Source organism: Podarcis bocagei (genome assembly GCF_964188305.1).
Source record: "Podarcis bocagei genome assembly, chromosome: 13".
NCBI classification, from domain to species: Eukaryota; Metazoa; Chordata; class Lepidosauria; order Squamata; family Lacertidae; genus Podarcis; species Podarcis bocagei.
Window position 1 is genome coordinate 43,424,605 of NC_138138.1, and position 22,583 is coordinate 43,447,187.

Consider the following 22,583-nt stretch of genomic DNA (forward strand, 5'->3'; position numbering starts at 1 on the left):
AAAATGAAACACCCGCTGTACAGGAAAAGGTTATGTTGGTTGATGAGTAATAAAATCCTCCTGTCAGTAAAAGAGAATTTTCAGCTCGGTAGGCCAAAAAACTTCTTATTTTTCACACAACACCAGCTCAGAGGCCAGTTTCTGCAGCAAGATGGTTCCTTCCAGTCCCTTAATTTTAAAACCTGTGTCTGGAAGCTGCAAGATTATAACATGTAAAACGGCATCCTGAAATTTCTTCCTGGCAAATCCACTGGCGATTTGAGCTTGCCTCTGGCAGATATAATTATATCTAGGATAATTGAGGGTTGCTTCCAGACTGCAGCTGCTTTTAGGTGGGATTCAGTCACGTGCCAATACCAGCAATTAAAGTAGATTTGGAGTAAAAATAAAAAAAATTCCTTCCAGTAGCACCTTAAAGACCAACTAAGTCAGTTCTTGGTATGAGCTTTCGTGTGCATGCACACTTCTTCAGATACACTGCATGCACACGAAAGCTCATACCAAGAACTAACTTAGTTGGTCTTTAAGGTGCTACTGGAAGGAATTTTTTTATTTTGACTATGGCAGACCAACACGGCTACCTATCTACTACTAGATTTGGAGTGTTGCAGACGTGCTTCGCTCCCCTCCCCCCACCCCAAAATCCTTGTGTGACAAGGGAAGTGTGGAATAAGCTCTCCTTAGTTGCTTGACACGACGTTGTCTAAACTCCCCAGAAGCAAGTAAGTGTGGGTGCTCAGTGAACAGATCACCTGGAAGCGGCTTGGCTTTTTCCACACTAGAGCCAAACGAATATTGGGCATGTCGAGGCGACTGCTTCTCCAGCCATAAGGGAGGCCTTCAAAGGGACTAGAGCTTTGCATATATATATTTTTAAAGGAAAGACTCACTGTCTCTCCTCCAGAAGCTGGACGTGGCCATGCTGTTGGGTTCCATGGTGCATTTTGCGTCGGAGGAAGCCCAGATTCTCTTCAGCTACGAAGGACCAGAATTCAGGCCTGCTGCCATGACGGGCTCTGTGCTGACGGATGTGCAAGCCCTGCGAGATTTGGTAAGACCTGGAATTGGGGTCTGTGTGGAGTTCATTTTCCTGGTCCAAGGGTGTGACTTCCCATGGCAGGATTAATCTTCTTCCTTCCCCTAGGTCCTGAATCATAACAGATGAGGAAGATAGGAAACTGAGTCAGCCCATTGATCCACCTGCTGATTGGCAGGTAGAAGTTCAGAGAGGGTCCTCTCCTAGCTCTTCTGGGGGAGCCCAGGGTGGAACCTGGGACCTTCTGCATACCAAGCATGTGTTCTGCCACTGAGCTGCGACCGCCTCATGCCAAATAGAATTAAGCAAATCATAACATGGGAGAGAATCAGTCACATCTCCCTACCCCTTTCTGTACTTAGCTGGCATTTTCAGTTTCTTAAGGGGATGTTCTTTACAAACTTTGCATCCCAGATCACAAGGGATAAATTTAAAATGGAGCTGAGTTGTGAGCTTGCAAAGAGGAAGTGTTCCTTTAAAAAAAAAGAACCAAGAACTAACTTAGTTGGTCTTTAAGGTGCTACTGGAAGGATTTTTTTTATTTAAAAAAAAAAAAGGGATGGATGACAAACCTTAGGTCCCTGTTGCAGCCTCCCTTTTTTGTTTTGTTTCCCCACCCCCGGGCAAAATGCCACCACTTAGCATAGCACCTGAACAACGTTTAAAAAAGAAAAAAATAGATGCAAATTAGCTGAGAAAGAGGACAGTCTCTCTCTCTCTCTCTGTGTGTGTGTGTGTGTGTGTGTGTGTGTGTGCGCGCGCGCACGTGCGCGCACACACCCACCCACCTTGGTTTTTGTTTTTTGTTTTGGACACAACGACTGCTTTCGTGCAGCATGTGGAAGGTTGGCCAAGGGTGGTCCTCTGACCCAACCAAAAGTTTAGTCAACTTCTCTCTCCCCTCTTCTCCCCCTCCTTTGTACTGTATACAGCATTAATGTCTCACATTGAATGCAACTGATCTGTAGAAACTCTTATGACATGAAAATAGAGACAATGCACGTACATTTTAATAAAACTTTTTTTTAAACAACAACAACAACAGCAAAAAAACCGTGCACAGGAGCCCTCAATAAGCACTCCATCTGTGCTGGTTTTGCAATGTATGTTTTTATTGCCCCCTTCCCCCCAATTATATAACATCATGGGAGTTTGTGCTTGCAGTATTTCCTGTGTGTGAGTCTTTTTCAGTTAGGTTTCCCTTTTCTCACAAGGAAGGCTTGCCTGCTGCTTCTAGGTGCAACAGGCCTTGCCTCAGGGACCCAAGAAGCAACTCTTAACACTGAGCCCCCAGACCATTGCTCCATCTAGCTCAGGTTGCCCACAGTAGTGACTGGCAACAGCTCTCCAGGATTTCAGATGGAGAGGCGGGGGGGGGGTGTCTCTCTCAGCCCTACCCAGAGATGCCAAGGCTTGAATCTGGGGCTTTCTGCACCCGCTCACTGTGCCTGTTTTGTTTGCTTCCACTTCTAGGATGCATACTACAACTATGAAGAGGATCACAGAGTCAGAGACGTCATCATGGACCTCATCGCTCGCCGCCAAAAGGTGAGTCTCTGGGCTTGCACTGTGGATGAATTAATTGACTACAACCTCTTTATTTTGGCTGGCTGTCTTAAGAATGAAAGAAAGGGATTAGCTAATTGATTTGAATTTGAACACGACTGAATAGAGCAGTCCTTCATTTCCTTTTTAAGTGGTACGTATATTTGTTACAGCAAACACAGTGTTGGAATTTGTTTATTTCAAATGAGTATATGCAGCGTTTCAGAATGAAAATCTCAGAAAGGTGACGCTCATTGAAACCATGATGCACAGTATCTCTTCCAGGCAACAATACAGTGGTACCTCGGGTTAACTACTTAATTTGTTCCGGAGGTCCGTTCTTAACCTGAAACTGTTCTTAACCTGAAGCACCACTTTAGCAAATGGGGCCTTCTGCCGCCGCCGCGCTGCCGGAGCCCGATTTCTATTCTTATACTGAAGCAAAGTTCTTACCTGAAGCACTATTTCTAGGTTAGCGGAGTGTGTAACCTGAAGTGTATGTAACCCGAGGTACAAAGCTTTTAGTATTGCCAACAAATGAATCTTCTTGGATGGAGCCTGCCATTTGCAATTTTTATAACGTATATAATAAAACATGCTGCCTGCTTTAACGAAGGGTGCTTTTTAAATGGTTGCTTCTGAAGCTACCTTGTACCACACCAGACATTAGTGTGTGCTTTTAGTGCTAGGTGAAGACCCATTTATTCACCTAGGCATTTAAAAATAATTTGGGATCCGCTTCATATGAGGACTTACATTTTTCTCTTTGGGTTAAAAAAGCGTTACACTTCCATTTATTGATCAAATTTATATCCTTCCTTCGAAAGGAGCCCCTTTTGGGCTTTGTTTTTGCATTTTAAAGCTCTGCTTTATTTTTCTGCCACTTGTGATGTGCCCAGAGAACTATATTGTTGGGCAGCCAGTATAAATGGGAGGAGGTGGGGATCCAAAGATTTATGAACAGTGCTGAGAGGGCAGTCCCCCTCTGACTTAAGGAATGATGTTGCCAAACAGCAACAGCCACTGCCCTTGTGCAGTGAGCCTCCCCAAGGCTGTCCTCTTTTGGAAGCAGCGTGCTGGGCTGTAGAATGATGACCCTTTGGGCGGTGACACCGAGGGGGTGGTGTGTGGCCCTGATGCAATGAACCATAGACGATGCTCTTCTAGGATAGTGTTAGCAGATCTGTGCATCTCCTTTGGCGACAGAGAGCCTCAGTGTGGCGTCCCAACTCCTCCAAGCTTTCCATGGTTTTGCAGAGCGCAGCTGCTGAATGATTTAATTTCAGTTCACCAGTGAACGCTGCCAGTTAATGGGGAAGGCCCTGTGGGGATTAGCCATGCGCTCAGGCAATTTGCTTTGGGCTGCTGATGGGGTTTCTGGTTTCCTACAAGTTCCTGACTCCTCCTTGCTTGCTTGCTTCTCACGTCTCCCACGCCAGGTGGACAGAATTCTTCTTCTGAGCGCTGAGCCCCACGTCCCGCTCCTTGGCTCTGCCCTTTGGCTGTATCGCCACCATGTGTCCCCCGACTGCCTCTTTGTCAATGTCTGTGCGAATGCAGCGTAAGTAGGGGAGAAGTCGCAGGGACTAGGAAAGCTGCCTTATAGTGAACCGGTGCATAGAATCAATTGTAGAACTGTAGGGTTGGAGGGGGAAACCCCAAGGATCATCTAGTTCAATTCCCTCCCCACCTCCAATGCAGGAATCTCAACATGTGGTTCCCCCATCCATTTTGAAACCATAACATACCCTGCTTAGCTTTGGAAATCTGCTTCAGCTATTAGTCCTTCCCAATCCCATCGACTTAATCCAGTGCTCTTGGGAAGAGTGATAGCATCATGTTCTTAAGTAAATGTATCCAAGTTCTTCATGTACATTACTGGCCAATAGGAGCTCCCCCCCCCCTAATATTGCTGTCTCTCCCCCTGCCCCCCGCCTTGGTAGAGAGAGCTACAACCCTTCTTTGAAGATAATTATTATATATTTATTTTTTCCCCTGATGGGACTCAAGACATCTTACAGGAACTGCTAAAAACATAGAAAAATCAGTCATTTTTAATTGTATCATTTCATTCAGTTAATCAATCAATCAATCAATCAGTCATTTAATTCTACCACTGTTTAATTGTATCTCAAACTATTTATTAACTAATGAAGTCATTTATTGAAATACTTTCTGCCCTTATGTAGTAGGCAGCTTCCCATAAAATACCGTATTTTTCCGTGTATAACATGACCCCTATTTCTGGGGGAAGATTGCCCAGAGTTATTGAGCTTTTTTGGGGGGGAGATTGCCCACAGTTGTTGAGCTTTCGGGGGGGGGGGATTGCCGACAATTGCTCACCCACCAAACCGCCGCTGCCAATCACACGCATCCACGAAGCCAGTAGCCGACAATCGCATGCCCGGTTGCCGCAGCAGCAAATCGCAGCCACCATTCACCCCCTTAAACGCCACTGACAATCTCCTGCTCGAGGCACCCACCAATCGCCTGTCCCATCCCAGCACTATCCGTGTATAAGACGACCCCAAATTTTTAGCATCCCCCCCCCAATAAAATAACCTCGTCTTACACACGGAAATATATGGTACTTGCATTTCCCACTTTGATTTTTATTTTTTTGAGTTCTACCTAGGTTTGGAGCATTAGAAAGAGTGGGGGGGGAGGAAGCATGGGAGGGGGGTCTGGTGGAACACCCCCCCAAAACTTTACTGAGTGCTGTTCCTTCCCCTATCCAATTTTAGGAATCCAAGTACTTCCGGTTCCAGGAATGTTGTGATAAGCGGGTTCAATGAGCAAGTGCTCAGGTGAGTCTCAGAACTGAGCAAATGCAGAAGAACTGCTGGTTGGCAGGACACTATTTTCCAATGTGTATTTACTCAGAGAACTTCAGCCGTCTTTGTTCCTTTGGATAGCTGAGGATTAATTCTGCAAATGGTCACTGAAAGCCAGAAAATGATTTTTTAAAGTGTGTGTTTATGAGCGTTGATGGCTGGTGGCTACTAGCAGTTTGGCATGCAGCCAGCCATGGAAACAGAAACCTGAGAAGCACCTTGTTCATTTTGGGTTTTGTTTTTTTGCATTTTGTGCTGGATTAATAACCCCTTTCTGTATTTTGCAGGTTCATGGCCGAATGTGGCAACTCCCGGTTCCTATTTTTTTTAATTATAAATATTTATTAAATTTTCACAAATTTTTAAAAACACATACAATACACACAATACAAAAATATACATACAATAACAAACAAACACGTATAATTTCAACTCCTTTTTTCTTAAACTTACTTCATCGACTTCCCCATACCTCCCCTTTCTGCATTCCAATTCCCCAAATTATTTCAGCAAATCCTTCCCCTTAATTTTATCCAATTTTTCTTTTCTTTTCTTTTACTTAATCTTTTACAGCTGTAATCCCTTACTTTATATAACCACAACATTTTAACATTCATTAATTTTACAATATTTTTTAAGATAAATTTTAAATTTCTTCCACTCTTCTTCCCCTTTCTGTATTTTGCAGGTTCATGGCCGAATGTGGCAACTCCCGGTTCCTCGAGCACGTTGGGAAGGCAGACGAGATCCATGGCCTGCCCAAGAAGCGGAAGGCCGTGGCGGCTGAGGTGGAAACTGGGGTTGCCTCCTTGATACCACCCCCCAAGAGCAGGTGACTGTGAACTGAGGTTTATGTATGGGTTGCCCTACAAGTGGAGCTTCGTAAAATTTATATACTGCTTGATTGTAAAAAAAACCAACAGCAACCTTGAAGCTGTTCACAGAAGGAATAGCAGGTTAAAAACAACTATTTAAAGCATCCAAAAAAATTAAAATCAACAATAAGTTAAAATCCACATTAAAACGCCAGTCCACATTCTACAAACTGAACAGGTTAAACAAAAATGTATTTAGCAGGCAGCAAAAACAGTACAGTCGTACCTTGGTTTTCGAACAGCTTAGTTCTCGAATGTTTTGGCTCCCGAACGCCACAAACCCGGAAGTGACTCTTCCAGTTTGCAAACTATTTTTGGAAGCCAAACATCCAACGGGACTTCCATGCCTTTCGATTGGCTGCAGGAGCTTCCTGCAGCCAATCGGAAGCCACACCTTGGTTCCCAGATGTTTTGGAAGTCAAATGGACGTCCGGAATGGATTCCGTTTGACTTCCAAGGTACAGCTGTACAGTGAAGGCACCTGCCTGATCAAAATGGCCGAGTGGGCACTTGTGGTGCTTAGACCTCTCAGGGTTATGACTGCTTTTGTATCCTGCATCATTTCCCTCACAGGTGGCGCTCCGTCAAGATTTTTGTCTCCTCCACCTTCCGCGACATGCATGGTGAACGGGACCTGCTGATCCGCTCCGTCTTCCCTGAGCTACGAGCCCGGGCAGCCCAGTTCTGCCTGGCGATAGAGGACATCGACCTCCGCTGGGGGATCACTGAGCATGAGAGCCAGCAGAACAAGTATGAGGAGAGGAGGGGAAAGACCAGGGTTATTTGGGGGTGCTCCAAACTTCCTCAGTTCTCCATACCAAAGTCAACTAGTCTGATAGTTGAATTTTAGTTAAGCACAGCACCCTTTGACTACACTTGGAGGGTAGTAGCCTAGCTTACAGGGTAGAGGGCAGGCCATGTGGCACATACACAGTTCTACTCCTCCAGTCCTTCTTTGCTGCTGCCTGAGGCAGCTGCATCACTTTGCCTAATGTTTGGGCCGGAGCCTGATGCCCACAATTGCCACTCCCAGTCTCATGTCCGTAACTTCTCTTGTGCAGTTGGGGGGGATCTTTTCAAATTTGTTCTTTGGAAAAGTGACATGGGAAGCTGCCTTATACTGAGCCACATCTTTGGTCCTCTGGCTTAGTACTGTCTACACTGACTGGCAGCAGCTCTCTAGGGTTTGGGGCAGGAAGTCTCTCCCAGCCCTACCTGGAGATGCCAGGGTTGAACTTGGGACCTTCTGCACACAAAACCGGTGCCCTACCACTGGACTGTGGCCTTTCCCCTATTGACTGAGCGAATAAAGAAAACACAGCATCAAAATTTTCTGTGCGTCGGAAGCAAGGCATTATGGGAGTTCAGTCAGAACACCTTGACTTGTTTTTCTTCCCTGTGTAACTCTGTCTCCCATAAATGCATTTAGGAAGGCGGTGGTGGGATTGGAGGTTCAGCAGACAGATGTTCTAAAGGTTCATTGTCTCTCTCTCTAGGCAGCTGGAGCTCTGCTTGTCAGAAGTCTGTCGGAGTCAGCTGTTCATTGGGATCCTTGGGGAGCGGTATGGCCACGTCCCTACGGAGTATTCTTTGCCAGATGAACCCCATTTTGAGTGGGTGAGTGAAGAGACTGTGAGTTAGCCAGTTCTCGTGCTGCTCAGTAGCACTTTGGACCCAGGATGAAGCATTCTTTCCCAAACAAAACGGGCACAGTCTGGTTAGCAGTTTTCTCCTTTTCATAGATAGAAATTTTGCTGCTCGCCCCATGAGCGGCATTAATAATAATAATAATAATAATAATAATAATAATAATAATAATAATATATTTATGGTATGTGCATTGCATTTCTGTTCCTGAATGGTTTTCCCCAGCATAGCTTACAGATCTGTGAAAAGAATACACTCCCTGTTCTTAGCCTTGCAATCTTAAAAAAAGGCATGGCACAGAAAGAATACTAATTTGGAGAGGGAGAAGGAACCACCGTATTTTTCCGTGTATAAAACTAGGTTCCCCCCCCCTAAAAAATAATGTCAAAAATTAGGGGGCATCTTATACTCTGGGTCATCTCCCCCCATTTTCTTAAATCTGAGTCCCCAAAAATAGAGGGTGTCTTGTACATGGGGACGTCTTGTAGACAGAAAAATATGGTAAGTAAACTCTGGTATCAGTTCTTAGTTAGTTTTTGAATGACTGTGCGGAATGGGAACAGTAGGCAAGGAAGAGGCAAAAGATGCTGATCTCTCATGGCGTGTCCCTGCTTCCCTCATTCTGTTAGCAACCTTCTCAATATTCCCTATCAAAGGGAATACTGTTAATGGATATAACACCTTGCAAGGATAAATATTTTTTAAAAAATGAATTTGCTGCCCTAGGAGACTTAGGGTTGCTTCTAATGCAGCTCTATATTAAAGTCACTTAGGGGGATACTTGTTCCACTGTGAAAATGTATTGCTCCAGTGGAACATTGTCACACGAGAGAATGCATAGTAGGCAGGTTGCTGGTAACTTTCCACAGCCTGTTGTTCGATTATTTCCTGCGAGGGCAGCTGTTGCACATTAGAACCCACCCTTGTGCTAGCAGGCAGAGAACTCTGAGTCCGACTAAACTTCAATGGGAAGGGAAAGAGGATGTGAGGGAGAACTGGCATTAAAAGAGCAAGAATGCAGTCAAAGAGAAGATGACCTCAAAACAGCCCTAAGGAGTCCTTGAGGTTGGGTGTTTCAAAGCTTGTATGTTGTCTCTGCAGGTGAAGTCTTACCCAGCGGGCCGCTCCATCACTGAGCTGGAGGTGGTTCAGTTCCTGAACGGTTGTGAGAACCCTGCTGCACCATCCAGGAGCTTCTTCTACCTCCGGCAGCCAGACTTTCTTGAGTAATGCATTTTGTTTTAAAATATTTCCATATGCCTGTAATGTAGTGTAGCTTAATGTTTGTTTTATGTTTTAAAAAATCAATTAACCTGCCATAACCTATGATAGTTATTGCACAAAATCACCAAGAGTCTCATTCTGCTTTATAGCTCAGTCGGCAGAGCATGGGACTCTTAATCTCAGGGTCACGGGTTCCAGTTCCGTGTTGGGCAAAAGATTCCTGGATTGCAGAGCGGGTTGGACTAGATGACCCTCATGGTACTTTCCAACTCTGGTTATTTGCTGATCCCAATGGAAATTGCACTTGGTTTTGGTGCAACATTTTCCAGATGCCATTTTGGGCTGAAATTTGGCACTCTGTGGTTGAGTGGGGATTTGAATCTCATGTTTCCCTGATCTTACTGTGTCTCCACTACAACACACAACCTTTACATCTGACATACATTATGGACATTAAAAACACATTTGTGCATGTGTGCATACCAGTTTTAGTGCTTCTGCTGGGAGGCAAGGAGCTGTCCAGGGTCCTGAAGCTCCCCTCACTCCATAGTACAGTACTGTACTGTGACAACACCTCTGCTCCAAACATACTCTGGTTATAGTTATGCTGCTTGTGCTAGCCTCAGAGGATTGCAACTCTAGTGAGAGGTGCTGAGAATTTAATTCATTGGCCTCCTTGTCTCTCTTGGGTATCTCTTCTTTTGCATGTGCTGGCAGAATCACATTTTTCCAGTATCTCTTGGTATGCAACCATGATACGTACAAGCAAAGCTACAAAATGGTTTGGAAAGATGTTAAATCTGATTTGTAACATGGCCTGAGATTCCTCTAGCTGTAGGCCCACAAGAAGAGAGTGAAAGACAACTGAAATAATCGGGGTGACACATTTCCCTTCCATTGTTAAATTGCATATACAGCGTGACTGTAGAATTGCTGATCACAAGCAACTCCCATCATAAAAGGGAGATTGTTTATTGCAAAGCAAACTGGATTCCTGTCCGGTTCCTTTGAATGAAGGCATGACTCAGGAGGGACAATGGATTATAGTCATCATCATTTTGTTTGTATGCCGCCTTTCCATAGTTGCAACTACGCTCAAGGCGGCTTACAACATGACAAGAGTTACATAATTACAAAATTACATAATTACAAACATAGCAGAGGTCATAAACAATAAAACACATCAAAACGTACACAACCAGATGGAGACAATTTCCATGTAAATCATAAGATCTAAAACTAAAGATACAACAATAATGCCAATAACAGCTATGAGCTCTCAACCCTCCATACCCCCCCCAATAAACATACCTCGGAAGTCGAATGGAATCAGTTCCAGAAGTCCATTTGACTTCCAAAGTGCAGCTTCTGGTTGGCTGCAGGAAGCTCCTGCAGCCAATCAGAAGCTGCTGAAGTCCCATTGGATGTTCGGCTTCCAAAAGAAAGTTCAAAAGCCAGAACATGCACTTCCAATTTTCAGTCGTTTGGGAGCCAAAACGTACGAGTTCTGGGGCGTTCAAGAACCAAGGTACGACTGTATATGCATATATGTATAACTCGTATCCAAACTTCTTGGTTGTCCAGCTTTGGCTTTTCAACCCAAACACTCAGGTTCTTTCGAAAACATGAATCTTGAAAGCAAATCTCACAGAATGTGGGTTTCCCTTTGATTCAGAATTGTGGTCTGTCGTAATTTAGTGCCTCTTTGCTCCTCTGTCACTCTTGGCAGCTCCGTGCCAGAAACGTGGAGGGCGGATTTCGTGGCTGAGTCAGAGGAGGCCAAGCGCCGGCTGGGAGACCTGAAGGAGAGCATTGAGAACCATGGCAACCTGGCTTCATGTAGCAGGTGATGGGAAAGTGGTATTGGTGGGGGCAGTGAGAGATCCCATAACCCTTCCAGATACGTTTTCATTATTTGTGGGTTCTCTCTTCTTCTTCTGTTTTAGATACGTTTGTCAATGGGGCGGGGTAGCCCAGGGCAGGCCGTACGTCAAGGGGCTTGAGGATTTCGGTGTCAAGGTACTGCAGGATGTATGGGAATGCCTCCGGCACCAGTTTATAGAGGTAAGGACTGAAAAAAGCAAAGACTGGGCAAGCGTGTTTTTTTTTTCTTAACGGACTTTTTGCGTGGAGGGAAGCTTGTTCCCAGCAGTTATGACTACAAACATTCTCTGTAATGGTGAGTTTATGGAGCGGGAAGAGTTCCCCAATATCCCCCTTCCTAACATCATCAACAACATGCCCTCCAGCAAGAAATATAATACGTTTTGATCTCAAGGTCATGAGTTCCAGTCTATGTTAGGCGAAAGCTTCCTTCGTTACAGGGGGATGGACCTAAATGTAATGGAGGCTTTCTGAGGCACAGTGAAGAACATCAACCACACTTGCAAATTTTTATTTCATTTTTAAAACACTGCAGTTTGAAGCCACGGGTGTTTGTTTCTAAACCAATCACCCTTGGGTGCCTGTCTGCCTTTCTCATCATTCCCATCCCTGCTTACCCCCCAGGGAGATGGCTCCACTCTGGCCGATGACGAACCAGAAAAGGAGGAAGAAATTGGCCTGCAAGACTCTTTCCAGGAGTTGCAGCAGAGGAGGTTTTGTGCCCGGGCAAAACTCGTCCATGCTGTGGCTGCCCAGCTGCGCGGAGGAAAGCTCTGTATTGTGAGCGGAGAGCCTGGCCAGGGGAAGACTGTCTTCCTGGTAAGTAAAGGAAGTGAGATTTGGAGGTGGGAAGGAGTCACTAGATACAAATAGTGAACCTGGTTCTCAAAGTGTGTAGGTAGCCAGAACACCATCCATGCACCAAGGAGATGCATTCGCAGGGTTGGGGAAAAACCTTGGTTTGCGGTAGCACAAAAAATGAGTCTTTAAGAACAATAAACCAAAAAATGCTAGAGGGGAGGACCTCAAAATGTCCTAACAAGAACTGAGCATGTTCATTGAATGCTGGGTTGGGGATGGAGTGGAGACTGGGTTGATAGAGGAACTGGAACGGAATGGCTGGCTAGAACCTGTGGGTGTGGTTAGCTACCTTTTAAATTAAATTAAATTTTTGTTTACTGACATTGTCCCTGGGAATGACAGCATGCTATTTGCAGGATCATTCCACTGGGATGCTTGCAGTGGAGAATGTTAATTGCTGCTGGGCTTTACAGCTCTGCCACTCTTTTCAAGCAGCAGTAAAGCTTTCATCAAAAGAGGGTCAGTGTTTAAGAGGGTTGGACTAGGACCTCACAGACCAGAGTTCAAATCTTGCACTTGGCCCTGAGAGTTCACTGGATTGACTTTGGGTCAGTCTCCCTCTTCTCTTTTGGCCTAACATCTACCTCACAGGGTTGTTGTGAGGATAAACTAGGGAGGGGAAAACCCATGTTTATCACACTGAGCTGCTTGAAGGAATTAATAAACCTGAGAGCTGAGGGAATAGTGACTTCCTCAACCCACGGAAAGCACATATTTGTCATGACTAAGGTATTTGAGGGCAGAAACTACTAGAAAATACTGGAAGTTTCTGGAATGTACTGGAAGACTCTGGAAGGTTCATATTGTTTTGACTAACTCAGGGTCATGTGGAGCCAAGAGAGATAAATTTCTGGGCTCAGCGAGCTGCTTTATCTCTTTGCTCTCTTACTCTGCTTGTGCATTGTATGGAATGAAGTTGTTGCCTCAGTAAAGTTTTCCTTTTACTGTAGATCTTTGACACTCTGCGTGGTTCCTTTTCATTTACTGCAAGACACTGCTGTTTGTCAATATTAGCAGGGAATAAAAGCTAGGAGAATGAGTTATGCGGTCGACACTGGCCAGGCCTGATTTGGCTCAGCTCAGACCTGTTGCTGAATCCTCCTCTTCTGCTGTCTTCCTTTTACCTCAGGCGGCCCTTTCCCAGGTGCTCAGAGCGAAGACCCCACTGCAGAAAGAAGACCCTGCTCCCAGTTACCACGTCGTGACCCACTTCACCCAAGCTCGGCCCGATCAGGCCGAAGCCCAGGTAGTGTTGGGCCACCTGTGTGCCCAGCTGAGGGAATTGCTGGCGCATCCTCCAGCCCCACCCAAAAGCTACAGGTTAGCATGGCGGCCATTTTGAGGAGCCTGGTTTATCAGGGCTGATGTTGCTTCACCTGCAAGCTTCTGCGTAAGGGAATAAGAGGGCTGCTCTGTTTCCTTTCAGGGGGCTGGTTGGCCAGTTTGACTCCCTCCTCCATTCTGTGGCCCTGTCTTTGAAGCGACGCCAATCTCTTGTGGTTTTGGTGGATGGCGCTGACCTTACCTACACGGCCGGTGGGCAGCTGGTTTCTGATTGGCTGCCTGAGGAGCTGCCCCAGGTGAGCTTTATAGCTACCCTTACCTGTGTATGAATATAGTGTGCATCCTTTCCCACCAGCCACATACAGATGATGGCCCAAAGTTCCCTTGCACCTGCTCTTTGCATGAACCTTCTGTCTTTTGTCTGACTCTCCCTGCAGCGAGTCAGCCTTGTCCTCAGCGTCTCTGAGGAATCTGTACTCCTTGGGTCTCTCAAGCGGCGGAAGGATGCCTTCTCCGTCCCCCTTGGACCTCTGGACCCCCCTGACCGAGTTGCCATGGTCCGCAAAGACCTGGCCTTGTATGGCAAAAAGTTGGAGGAGTCGGCTTTCAACAACCAAGTAAATGGAAAAATAAAATGTTGTGTTTGGGGGTTGAATTATTTGATGGTGTGGTCTGGAAAGCTATAAGTAAGCTGTGTAAGTTCTGGGACCTGGACTGTTCTGCACAAGTGTGGGATTTAAATAACAGTTGTAGGATCCCATGTCCAGGGCTGTTCAGCCTTTTCCTTTTGCTTAAGTTACTAGTCCTCATGGAACTGAAAACATGTGGGCAATTCCTGGTATGATTTTGGAAAGAAATGCATGTGTTGGGGTTAAAGAGAAGGAAGGATGCTGTTCTAATGAAAATTTAGTACTTACTGCTTTCCCCCATGTAACATGGGTAAAGCACATGCAGAATTTCACTCGTTACACCGTGTTGACTCTTGAGCACCACCTATATCCCAGTGCAGGTTCAAGATCAGCTGTGAAGTGGTTGGTCTTTGCTTGTTGCTCCACCTGTGTTTCTTCCTGATTATTGAGAAAGAAGCAGGAAAGAAAAGGAGTGGTTTTCCTGGGCTATTCAGAGCCAGAGGATGGCCTAGTAGTGCCTGGAGAACTACTGGGTCCTGGATTCAAATCCCGACCCTGCCATGTAACTCTCTGGGTGACGTTGGGGCCAGCCACTGTCTCTCCTTGGCCTAACCTACCTCACGCGGATGGTTGCGAGGATAAAAGGGGGCTCCCTGGAGGGACAGTTGGGGTAGAACGTACTAAAATGTTGTGCCCGTGCTTCTCCCCTTTCCCCCTCCAATGATCAATACTCCAGTGACTGGAATGTAAATGGGGAGCCTTTTTTAGATTCAAGGGCCGCATCACTACCTGGACAGTCTCCCGGGGGCCCACATGCCACTGTGGGCGGGGAAAGTGGGCGGAGCAACAGATGTAAATTTTACATGTTGTATAGTAGGCTGGTTCATTCACACAATCACACGTTCCTTTCTGTAGGCAAACAAAGGACATTACAGTGGTGCCCCGCAAGACGAATGCCTCGCAAGACGGAAAACCCGCTAGACGAAAGGGTTTTCCGTTTTTGAGCTGCTTCGCAAGACGATTTTCCCTATGGGCTTGCTTTGCAAGACGAAAACGTCTTGCAAGTGTTCCGATTTTTTTCCGCTCCCCCCCTTTTTCTAAGCCGCTAAGCCGCTAATAGCCTTTTAGCCGCTAATCCTTTAATAGCCGCTAAGCCGTTAATAGCCGCTAAACCGCTAATAGGGTTGCTTCGCAAGACGAAAAAAACGCTAGACGAAAAGACTCGCGGAACGGATTAATTTCGTCTTGTGAGGCACCACTGTACTGGAGTTGAAGCACACATTTTAGCTAGGCAAAAACACCCAGAGGGGCTGGTGAAGGCCCCAAGGGATAAATAGAAAGGCTTGGGGAGCTGCTTTTGTGGGCGCTGTAGCCTGAGGTCGCCCGGGTAGAGGATGCTTTGAGACTCTTGATTCCGCCTGTTTCCCTACAGATGCGGCTGGTGCTCCTAAAGCGAGGCTCCCGGCAACCTTTGTACCTGACCCTACTGACTCAGGACCTGCGACTCTTTGCCCTGTATGAGAAGGTGAGGCAGCTGTTGAGACGGATTGTGGGTTGGGGAGGAGGAACAATGAGGCATCGCATGGCTCCAGACCTCAGGGGTCTTTCTGCACTGTTGGACCATCTGTTTCTTCTCCTTCCTCCCCCCCTTATCCACAAGCTCTCGGAGAGGATCCAGAAACTGCCTGTGTCACTTCCTTTGCTGCTGCAGCATCTGCTAGGCTGCCTGGAGCAAGATCATGGGGAGGAGATGGTTTCTGTTGCCCTCGTGTGTCTCTGGGCCAGCAGAGATGGTAAGTCCCACGCGAGGGGGAAATTTAATGGTGACATTGCGCACAGACCAGAGGCTATTGGGCCTGTGAGGGCCACACCAAATATCCTTCCCATGCTGCCATTTGTGATTATTTCTGTTTGTGATGGTCTCTGGGCAATTGTCTGCTTTCGATAATTCTGCTACCTGTAAATATTTCAGGGAAGACGCACTGCTTTGTTTCCAATCTGAAATCCTTCCAACTTTTCAAATACCACAGATGTGACAGGGGAGGCGGTGGGTTATTGTTTTTCTGTTGCACTATAGCACAAGAGTGCCCCTCCAGACTTCAGCAATGGATTCACTCTCGCCATCATTTGGCTGGGTTGTCCCAGCCATTCTGGACAGCTTCCAATGCAAAATAATAATAATAAAACCTCTAACGTAAAAAACTTCCTGATACAGGGCTGCCTTTAGATCTCTTCTAAAGGTTGCATAGTTTTTTGTCTCCTCAACATCTGATGGGAGGGCGTTCCACAGGGCGGGTGCCACTACCGAGAAGGCCCTCTGCCTGGTTCCCTGTAACTTCACTTCTCACAGTGAGGGAACCGCCAGAAGGCCCTCAGAGAAGCCCTCCCACCAGATATCAAAGAGAAAAACAACTACCAGACTTTTAGAAGACATCTGAAGGCAGCCTTGTTTAGGGAAGCTTTTAATGTTTGATGTATTACGGTATTTTAATATTTTGTTGGAAGCCGCCCAGAGTAGCTGGGGAAGCCCAGCCAGATGGGCAGGGTATAAATAATAAATTATTATTATCATGGGAGTGTTCCTTCTGTCAGAGAGGGGGGAAGCCTGGTCCCTCCTACAGCTGTGTCTCTCACTGATGGGTAAGGGGCAGGCTGAGCTTCCTTCTTATAACCACTAACTAAAAAATGCTGGTTTTTTTGAGGCTCGGATACAATGTCATAGAATTCTAGAGTTGAGAAGGGACTTTGAGAGTCACCTAGTGCGACCCCAAGCAATGCAGGAATATGCAGCTGTCTCATACAGGGATCGAACTTGCAACCTTGGCATTACCAGCACCATACTTTAACCAACTGAGCTGTTCAGGTTCCAGTGGCACTTGATCTAGATCAGGCCAATTGTTGGGGGACGCTGGGAATCATAGGCCTGGAGGGCGCAGATTCCCCCGCCCCTGGGCCTACTCTTAGATAGATTACTGTGGTCGTGACCCTCTGCAGGTCTCATGGAGCGAGATCTCTACACCATCCTTGCTGACTTGAAGGACCTGAATGGGACTGACTTCACCATGGAACATGCCATCTGTGTCGAAAGACAAGCCAGGAGCCATCCCATGGCCCCCTTCTTTGACTTCCTGCGGAGCCTGAGGGGGTGAGTAGTGATATTAAATTCCCCAGAATAATCTTTTGGAGAATATTTTTGAGAAATGGATGCTTCTTTGAGGGATGGGGTATAAATAATAATCATCATCAATAATTTATTATTATTATTATTATTATTATTATTATTATTATTATTACTATTACTATTATTACTATTATTATTCCTGTCATTGGGGAGTTGAGACTCGGGCTCCCATCCTTGGCCCTGGGTGGAGAATACTATCCAAGCACATTTAGGTAGTTTTTGAGAGCTCTGTTTTTGGGGAGCACTGGGTTTATCACTCTCTGCTGTCACCCCACAGCTTGCTTGGGGCATGTGGCTCCCCCTCAGGGCCTTCAGGCTCTCGGCTGCATCTCTCCAGCGCCCCCTTGAGGAAGGCAGTAGAACGGCGCTATCTGAAGAATTCAGGCTTGGACTACACAGCTCATATGCTCTTGGCAGGTAACCCTTCTCACCTTTTTGGTACTATGGAATTCTTGGTCTTTGGCTGCTTTTTTCTTTCTTTTTTAATCAGCGGGTTGAAATGTGCCACCTTTCAGCAGACCTTGGTAGAACTCCAACCAATCTCTAGGTGGCAGCCGGCTCAATAGGTCAGCAAGGGGTGTTGCAGTTCAGCCAAGTGGCCTGTAGTGGGCGCTAACAGAGAAGTTGTCTCGGATCTCTTTTTTCTTACAGCTCATTGGTGGAAACTGGTAGGCTTGGACAATTCCTGGAACCAGAGCTGTGAGGCAGAGGCCTTGATGGCCCTTCCCTATCACATGGTAAGTGACGACTCTGCTAGCCATTGACGACTGGGGAACTAGGAGGCCATGTTGAATAATATTGATACTGGAGAAGCCAGTATAAGTTGCATTTTCAGCTGAATTTAGGGAAGCTTCATTGATGCTTTTGTTTGATTTGCTCATTGCAAACAGCTCCAAATCTGTAAATATTGATAATAAACCTGATTTGCAATGGGAGTTGAATAATTTTGATTGCAACTGTAGATCTCAAGATTGGGGGGGGGGTGGAGAGACTTGAGAATAGAGCTGTTGCATGGAGGTGTGGATCTGAACTGTATCCTTCAGCGAAATGAACATCCTCCCGTTTATTTATCAAAATTATTTGTATGCCACCCTCTTGCAAAACCTGAGAGTGGTGTGCGGCAACATAAACCCTTTAAAAGCAATAATCGCTCTCCATTGTGGAAGGAATTTCGATCCTCAACCTACCTATTCCAGTTACCCTGTCTTTTTAAATGCAGTTATTATTAGCTTAGTGCCTAGAACTGTCAAGTAAATTTGTGAGCTCTGCAGATGCCTTCTTAAACCACAACTCTCTCGTCCATTAGGCCCAAAGTGAAAACTTTGAAGTGCTGGGTTCTCTGCTGACGGACCTGAGCTTTGTGAGCGCTCACGTCCGGCTGGGTCTCCTCCACAGCCTCTCTGAGGCCTACGCACTCTATGGTGAGCCACTGATGCCCCCTAGTGGCTGGAATGGGGGTAGCAGTTCATAACGTGCCATTGTCCCCTGTTGGATTAGAGGTTTGGAGATTAAGCTGCTCTCTTCCTGACCGAGATGAGAAATTTGCAGGCTGGGTATTGGCAAAGCTGCTCCTGGGCTGGGCCAAAATGTAAGGCAGCACTGCGGAAATGCGAAGGGTCGTTTCAGGTCAGATGGGCATACTGAGATTTGAATTCATCCAGTCCGCCTCCGTTGTAAAAGGATTCTTTGGCCTTTTCAGAGACTGCGTCTGACTTGGAGGTCGATGAGACTGTGAGGACCTTCCGGGCCTTCCTGCAAAGAAACATGAGGCTGCTTTCCCAGAATCCTCTGCTGCTTCTGCAGCAGGCAGCCAATGAACCGCACGGCTTGTTGCTGTGTGTTCAGGCTATGAATGAGCTCATTGAAAACGGGAGGCCTATCCTGAAATGGGCTAACAAGCCCCAGGAAGCTCAGAAGACAAACAGGTAATTCTGCAAAGTATTTGCTGTATTTCATCTTTTCCTTTTTCTGTAAGACTCACGGATCTTGTTTGGATTCTCCTTCTCACACTCTCCCGCCCCCCACCTCTGTTGCCCAACAGCCTTGTCCTGAGCCTGCCTGCCACTCCTTCTTGTGTCTCCATTGCCCCTTCTGGAAAGCTGGCTGCTGTGGGCACTGCTGATGGAATCCTGCACCTCCTGGATGTAGAGACTGGGCAGGTAAAAACCTGGTTTGATGTGTCCCACTTAATAGCACCCCCTCACATAACACGCACCAAGTAACTGCCAGGCCTAAATTGCCGCTTTGCGGAGAACCTAAAAACTACTGGTCCACCTTGTCTGCACTTGATGGGCTGCAGTTATTCAGGGCTTCAGACAGTGGCATTCCCAGCCAGGGAATGCTGGGACCTTCTGCATCTTCTACCTGTGAGCCCAGGAGCTTGATTGACGTGTGTGTGTGTGTGTGTGTGTGTGTGTGTGTGTGTGTGTGATGGTTTACAAAGACTGTTCTGAAGTTCTGATGTGCCCCACATCCCTTCCCCAAATACCTAGGAACTGAAGTCCTTGCTGAGTGCTTGTGATGGGATCTCAGCCTGTGAGTTCCTGTCGGAGGTAACGGTCTGCCTTGGGGCCTTCAATGGACGCTTGGAGCTGTGGAGCCTGAGGGAAGGGTGCAGGTAAGCCTGTCCAAAATGGTGGTCTGAGACGGCTCCATAGCACAGATGGTGATAGCTGTTCGTTGTTTACCTGTGAGGCAAAATGAGCAGCGATGGTCTGACATGAGGTTGGCCAGAGGGAAATGTCTCCCATGGATCTGTAGTGCTGGGACGGCAGGCAGGGCACGCAGATTTAGATGTTCCTGGCAAGGATCTGGCAGTCCACGTGCCAATTAATGGCAGACCCAGGAACAACGTACGTTGCAAGTTTCTTCCCTCGTGACGTGTGTTTTTCTTTCCGTTATCAACATCCAGGTGGTGTTTAAAAACATTCCTGGTCACCCAAGGATTTGATGTTGAGAAAAATAATAATATTAATAGATTATTTATACCCCGCCCATCAGGCTGGGTTTCCCCAGCCACTCTGGGCAGCTCCCAACAGAATATTAAAAACATAAGACATCAAACATTAAAAACTTCCCTAAACAGGACTGCCTTGAGGTGTCTATTTCCTTGACATCTGGTGGGAGGGCGTTCCACAAGGTGGGCACCATTACCGAGAAGGCCCTCTGCCTGGTTCCCTGTAACCTCACTTCTTGCAGTGAGGGAACTGCCGGAAGGCCCTCGGAGCTGGACCTCAGTGTCCAGGCTGAACAATGGGGGTGGAGATGCTCCTTCAGGAGCAGCTGAGGCTGTTTAAAATGTATTTATTTTTATTTATTCATTCATTAGAGTGGGATAGAAATTTTGAGGAGAGCATTCCTGGGTCAGGCCGAGTCCAGCATCCTGTTCTCCACATTGACCAAATAGTTGCATGGCTCTGGGAAGTTTGCAAGCAAGACCTGAGGATAATCGAATCCAAAATGGCTGCTGTAGCTAATTTGCTAATTCTTAATTTTTCCAGTATCTTCCATCCTGCTTCTTGCTTAATATTGCTTGACTAGCTCGGCTGGGTGCCAGCTTTAAGTGACATGTTCTTCTTTTCGTTTTGCTCGCGGGGCGCTTAGGCTCATGGGCACAGATGCCCATAAGACCCAGATCACGGATTGCTGCACCAACGCTGGCTGCAAGCTGCTTGCGACTGTCTCCCTGGATGGCCACCTCAAGGTATTTGCTCTCTTCCAAACTTTTCTTTCCAACTTGTTTCTGTCCCAGCTTTGAGGGGGATGACGGCCATTTTGACAAGGAAAGGCCACATGCTAGAGCACTGGTTTGAAAAGTTGAAGAATTCTGGAAACTGTAGTTTAAGAGTGCTGAGAGTTGTTAGGAGACCCCTATACAGTGGTGCCCCGCAAGACGAATGCCTCGCAAGACGAAAAACCCGCTAGACGAAAGGGTTTTCCGTTTTTCGATGCGCTTCGCAAGACGAATTTCCCTATGGGCTTGCTTCGCAAAACGAAAAAGGCTTGCGAGTCTTGCGATTTTTTTCGCTCCCCGCCCTTTTTCTAAGCCACTAAGCCACTAATAGCCTTTTAGCCACTAAGCCGCTAAGCCTTTAATAGCCGCTAAACCGCTAATAAGCGCTAATCCGCTAAGCCGCTAATAGGGTTGCTTCGCAAGACGAAAAAACCGCTAGACGAAGAGACTCGCGGAACGGATTAATTTTGTCTTGCGAGGCACCACTGTACACCTCACAGAGCTACAATTTCCAGAATCCCCTGGGAAGGTGGATTGATTGATAAACCACTCTGGGGATTATAGCTCTGCCAGCAGTTTACTTGCATTATCAAGGTATGGGGGGGGGGCAAATTCTTTCATGTGCAAGTAATTACAGAACGCTTCCTTAAGGGAACGGGGAAAAATTATGGATTGGCAATAGTGACACTTTTATTTTTTAATAGGGGAGGAATCCTTTTAGGATGCAGTAGCAATAGCGCTTGTTTGTAATTTTCTTTTTCAGCTCTGGGAATCTACTCATGGTCAGCTGACACATGAACGAGACTGCTTGTGTCCTTTGAACTGTGTGGCCTTTCACCCCGAAGGTCAATTGGTCGCTACCGGAGGGTGGGACAGAACTGTCACCGTCCTGGATGCTAATGAGATGAGTGTGACCTCGGTGAGGAAGGGGGAAATATTCTAAATATTGTTGGTTAGGGGTGGGTTAAAGAGATCAAGACAATGAAAACAGAGGCAGCTTTCAGATTTAGTGTATTTCAGAGATGGGAGAATCTGTGATCTTCAGATGTTGCAGAACTCCTATTTGCAAAGTCATTTAAATAACACAGCTGGAGTCTGGAGAGAAAAGTCCTGATAACACTTGATTGAGGAAAATGAACAAAGCAGCATATAATTTGAGAAACAGAAAATAGGGAGACATTCAGCCAAATATACAGGGGAAAACTCTCTCAGAACTACACAGCCAATCAGAGCATGTGCTACCTCACTAGAAATCATGCCACTCTGCTAAGCCTCCTCTGTACCTGGTTAGCTGTCTTACTGATAACAGAATTAACCTTTAAGTTACAAATTGAAACATCCCTGCTGTTTCACTTCTGACAACCACAACTCCCCTGATTGCCTCTGCTGGCAGAAGGGGCCGATGAGAGTTGCACTCCAGCCACATCTGCTGAGTCACAGGTTCCCCATCTTGATGCACCTCCTACAGAACGGAGCAGCTTTTTTGACTCCTGTTTCCCCTTACAGGTGCTGAAAGGCCATGATGCCTCCATCCATTCCATTTCCTTCTCCTCGGCCGGAAATGTTTTGGCAGCAGGAACCCTGATGGGATCTGTCCATCTCTGGTCGTGGCAGGAGGCTGTTGTCTTGAAAACATTCTCAAGTCACTCGGGTTGTGTCTCCATTGCTCTGTTCCTCCCAGGGGGCGAACTGCTCACAGCAGGAGAAGATTGCAAGGTGGTATTATTACTAATAATAATAATATTGTATTGATTGGGAATGGGTGGAATGTTGGGAAGAAGTATATGGAGAGTTGGGTGTATCCTTTCCAGAATCTTGGGAATTGTAGCTCCATGGCGTGGTCACTCTTA

General features: G+C 46.4%; 1 protein-coding gene across 3 annotated transcripts in view; it reads left to right on the plus strand.

Moving 5' to 3' along the window:
* Positions 1-22,583, plus strand: part of TEP1 (telomerase associated protein 1) — a gene marked incomplete at its 5' end in the record, with an annotated part of 57,869 nt that overhangs the window by 21,587 nt on the left and 13,699 nt on the right. For all 3 annotated transcript variants that reach the window (XM_081165796.1, XM_081165797.1, XM_081165798.1), the window contains 26 exons: positions 905-1,051; positions 2,510-2,584; positions 4,021-4,142; positions 5,326-5,388; positions 6,104-6,247; positions 6,864-7,040; positions 7,787-7,907; positions 9,039-9,163; positions 10,891-11,007; positions 11,108-11,225; positions 11,670-11,864; positions 13,036-13,226; positions 13,333-13,486; positions 13,628-13,807; positions 15,252-15,344; positions 15,480-15,612; positions 16,814-16,964; positions 17,278-17,417; positions 17,652-17,737; positions 18,307-18,421; positions 18,700-18,925; positions 19,042-19,159; positions 19,493-19,617; positions 20,604-20,703; positions 21,497-21,652; positions 22,240-22,449. In XM_081165796.1, the coding sequence (XP_081021922.1) occupies positions 905-1,051; positions 2,510-2,584; positions 4,021-4,142; positions 5,326-5,388; positions 6,104-6,247; positions 6,864-7,040; positions 7,787-7,907; positions 9,039-9,163; positions 10,891-11,007; positions 11,108-11,225; positions 11,670-11,864; positions 13,036-13,226; positions 13,333-13,486; positions 13,628-13,807; positions 15,252-15,344; positions 15,480-15,612; positions 16,814-16,964; positions 17,278-17,417; positions 17,652-17,737; positions 18,307-18,421; positions 18,700-18,925; positions 19,042-19,159; positions 19,493-19,617; positions 20,604-20,703; positions 21,497-21,652; positions 22,240-22,449 (3,582 nt within the window). The remainder of the gene's footprint in view (positions 1-904; positions 1,052-2,509; positions 2,585-4,020; positions 4,143-5,325; positions 5,389-6,103; positions 6,248-6,863; positions 7,041-7,786; positions 7,908-9,038; positions 9,164-10,890; positions 11,008-11,107; positions 11,226-11,669; positions 11,865-13,035; positions 13,227-13,332; positions 13,487-13,627; positions 13,808-15,251; positions 15,345-15,479; positions 15,613-16,813; positions 16,965-17,277; positions 17,418-17,651; positions 17,738-18,306; positions 18,422-18,699; positions 18,926-19,041; positions 19,160-19,492; positions 19,618-20,603; positions 20,704-21,496; positions 21,653-22,239; positions 22,450-22,583) is intronic.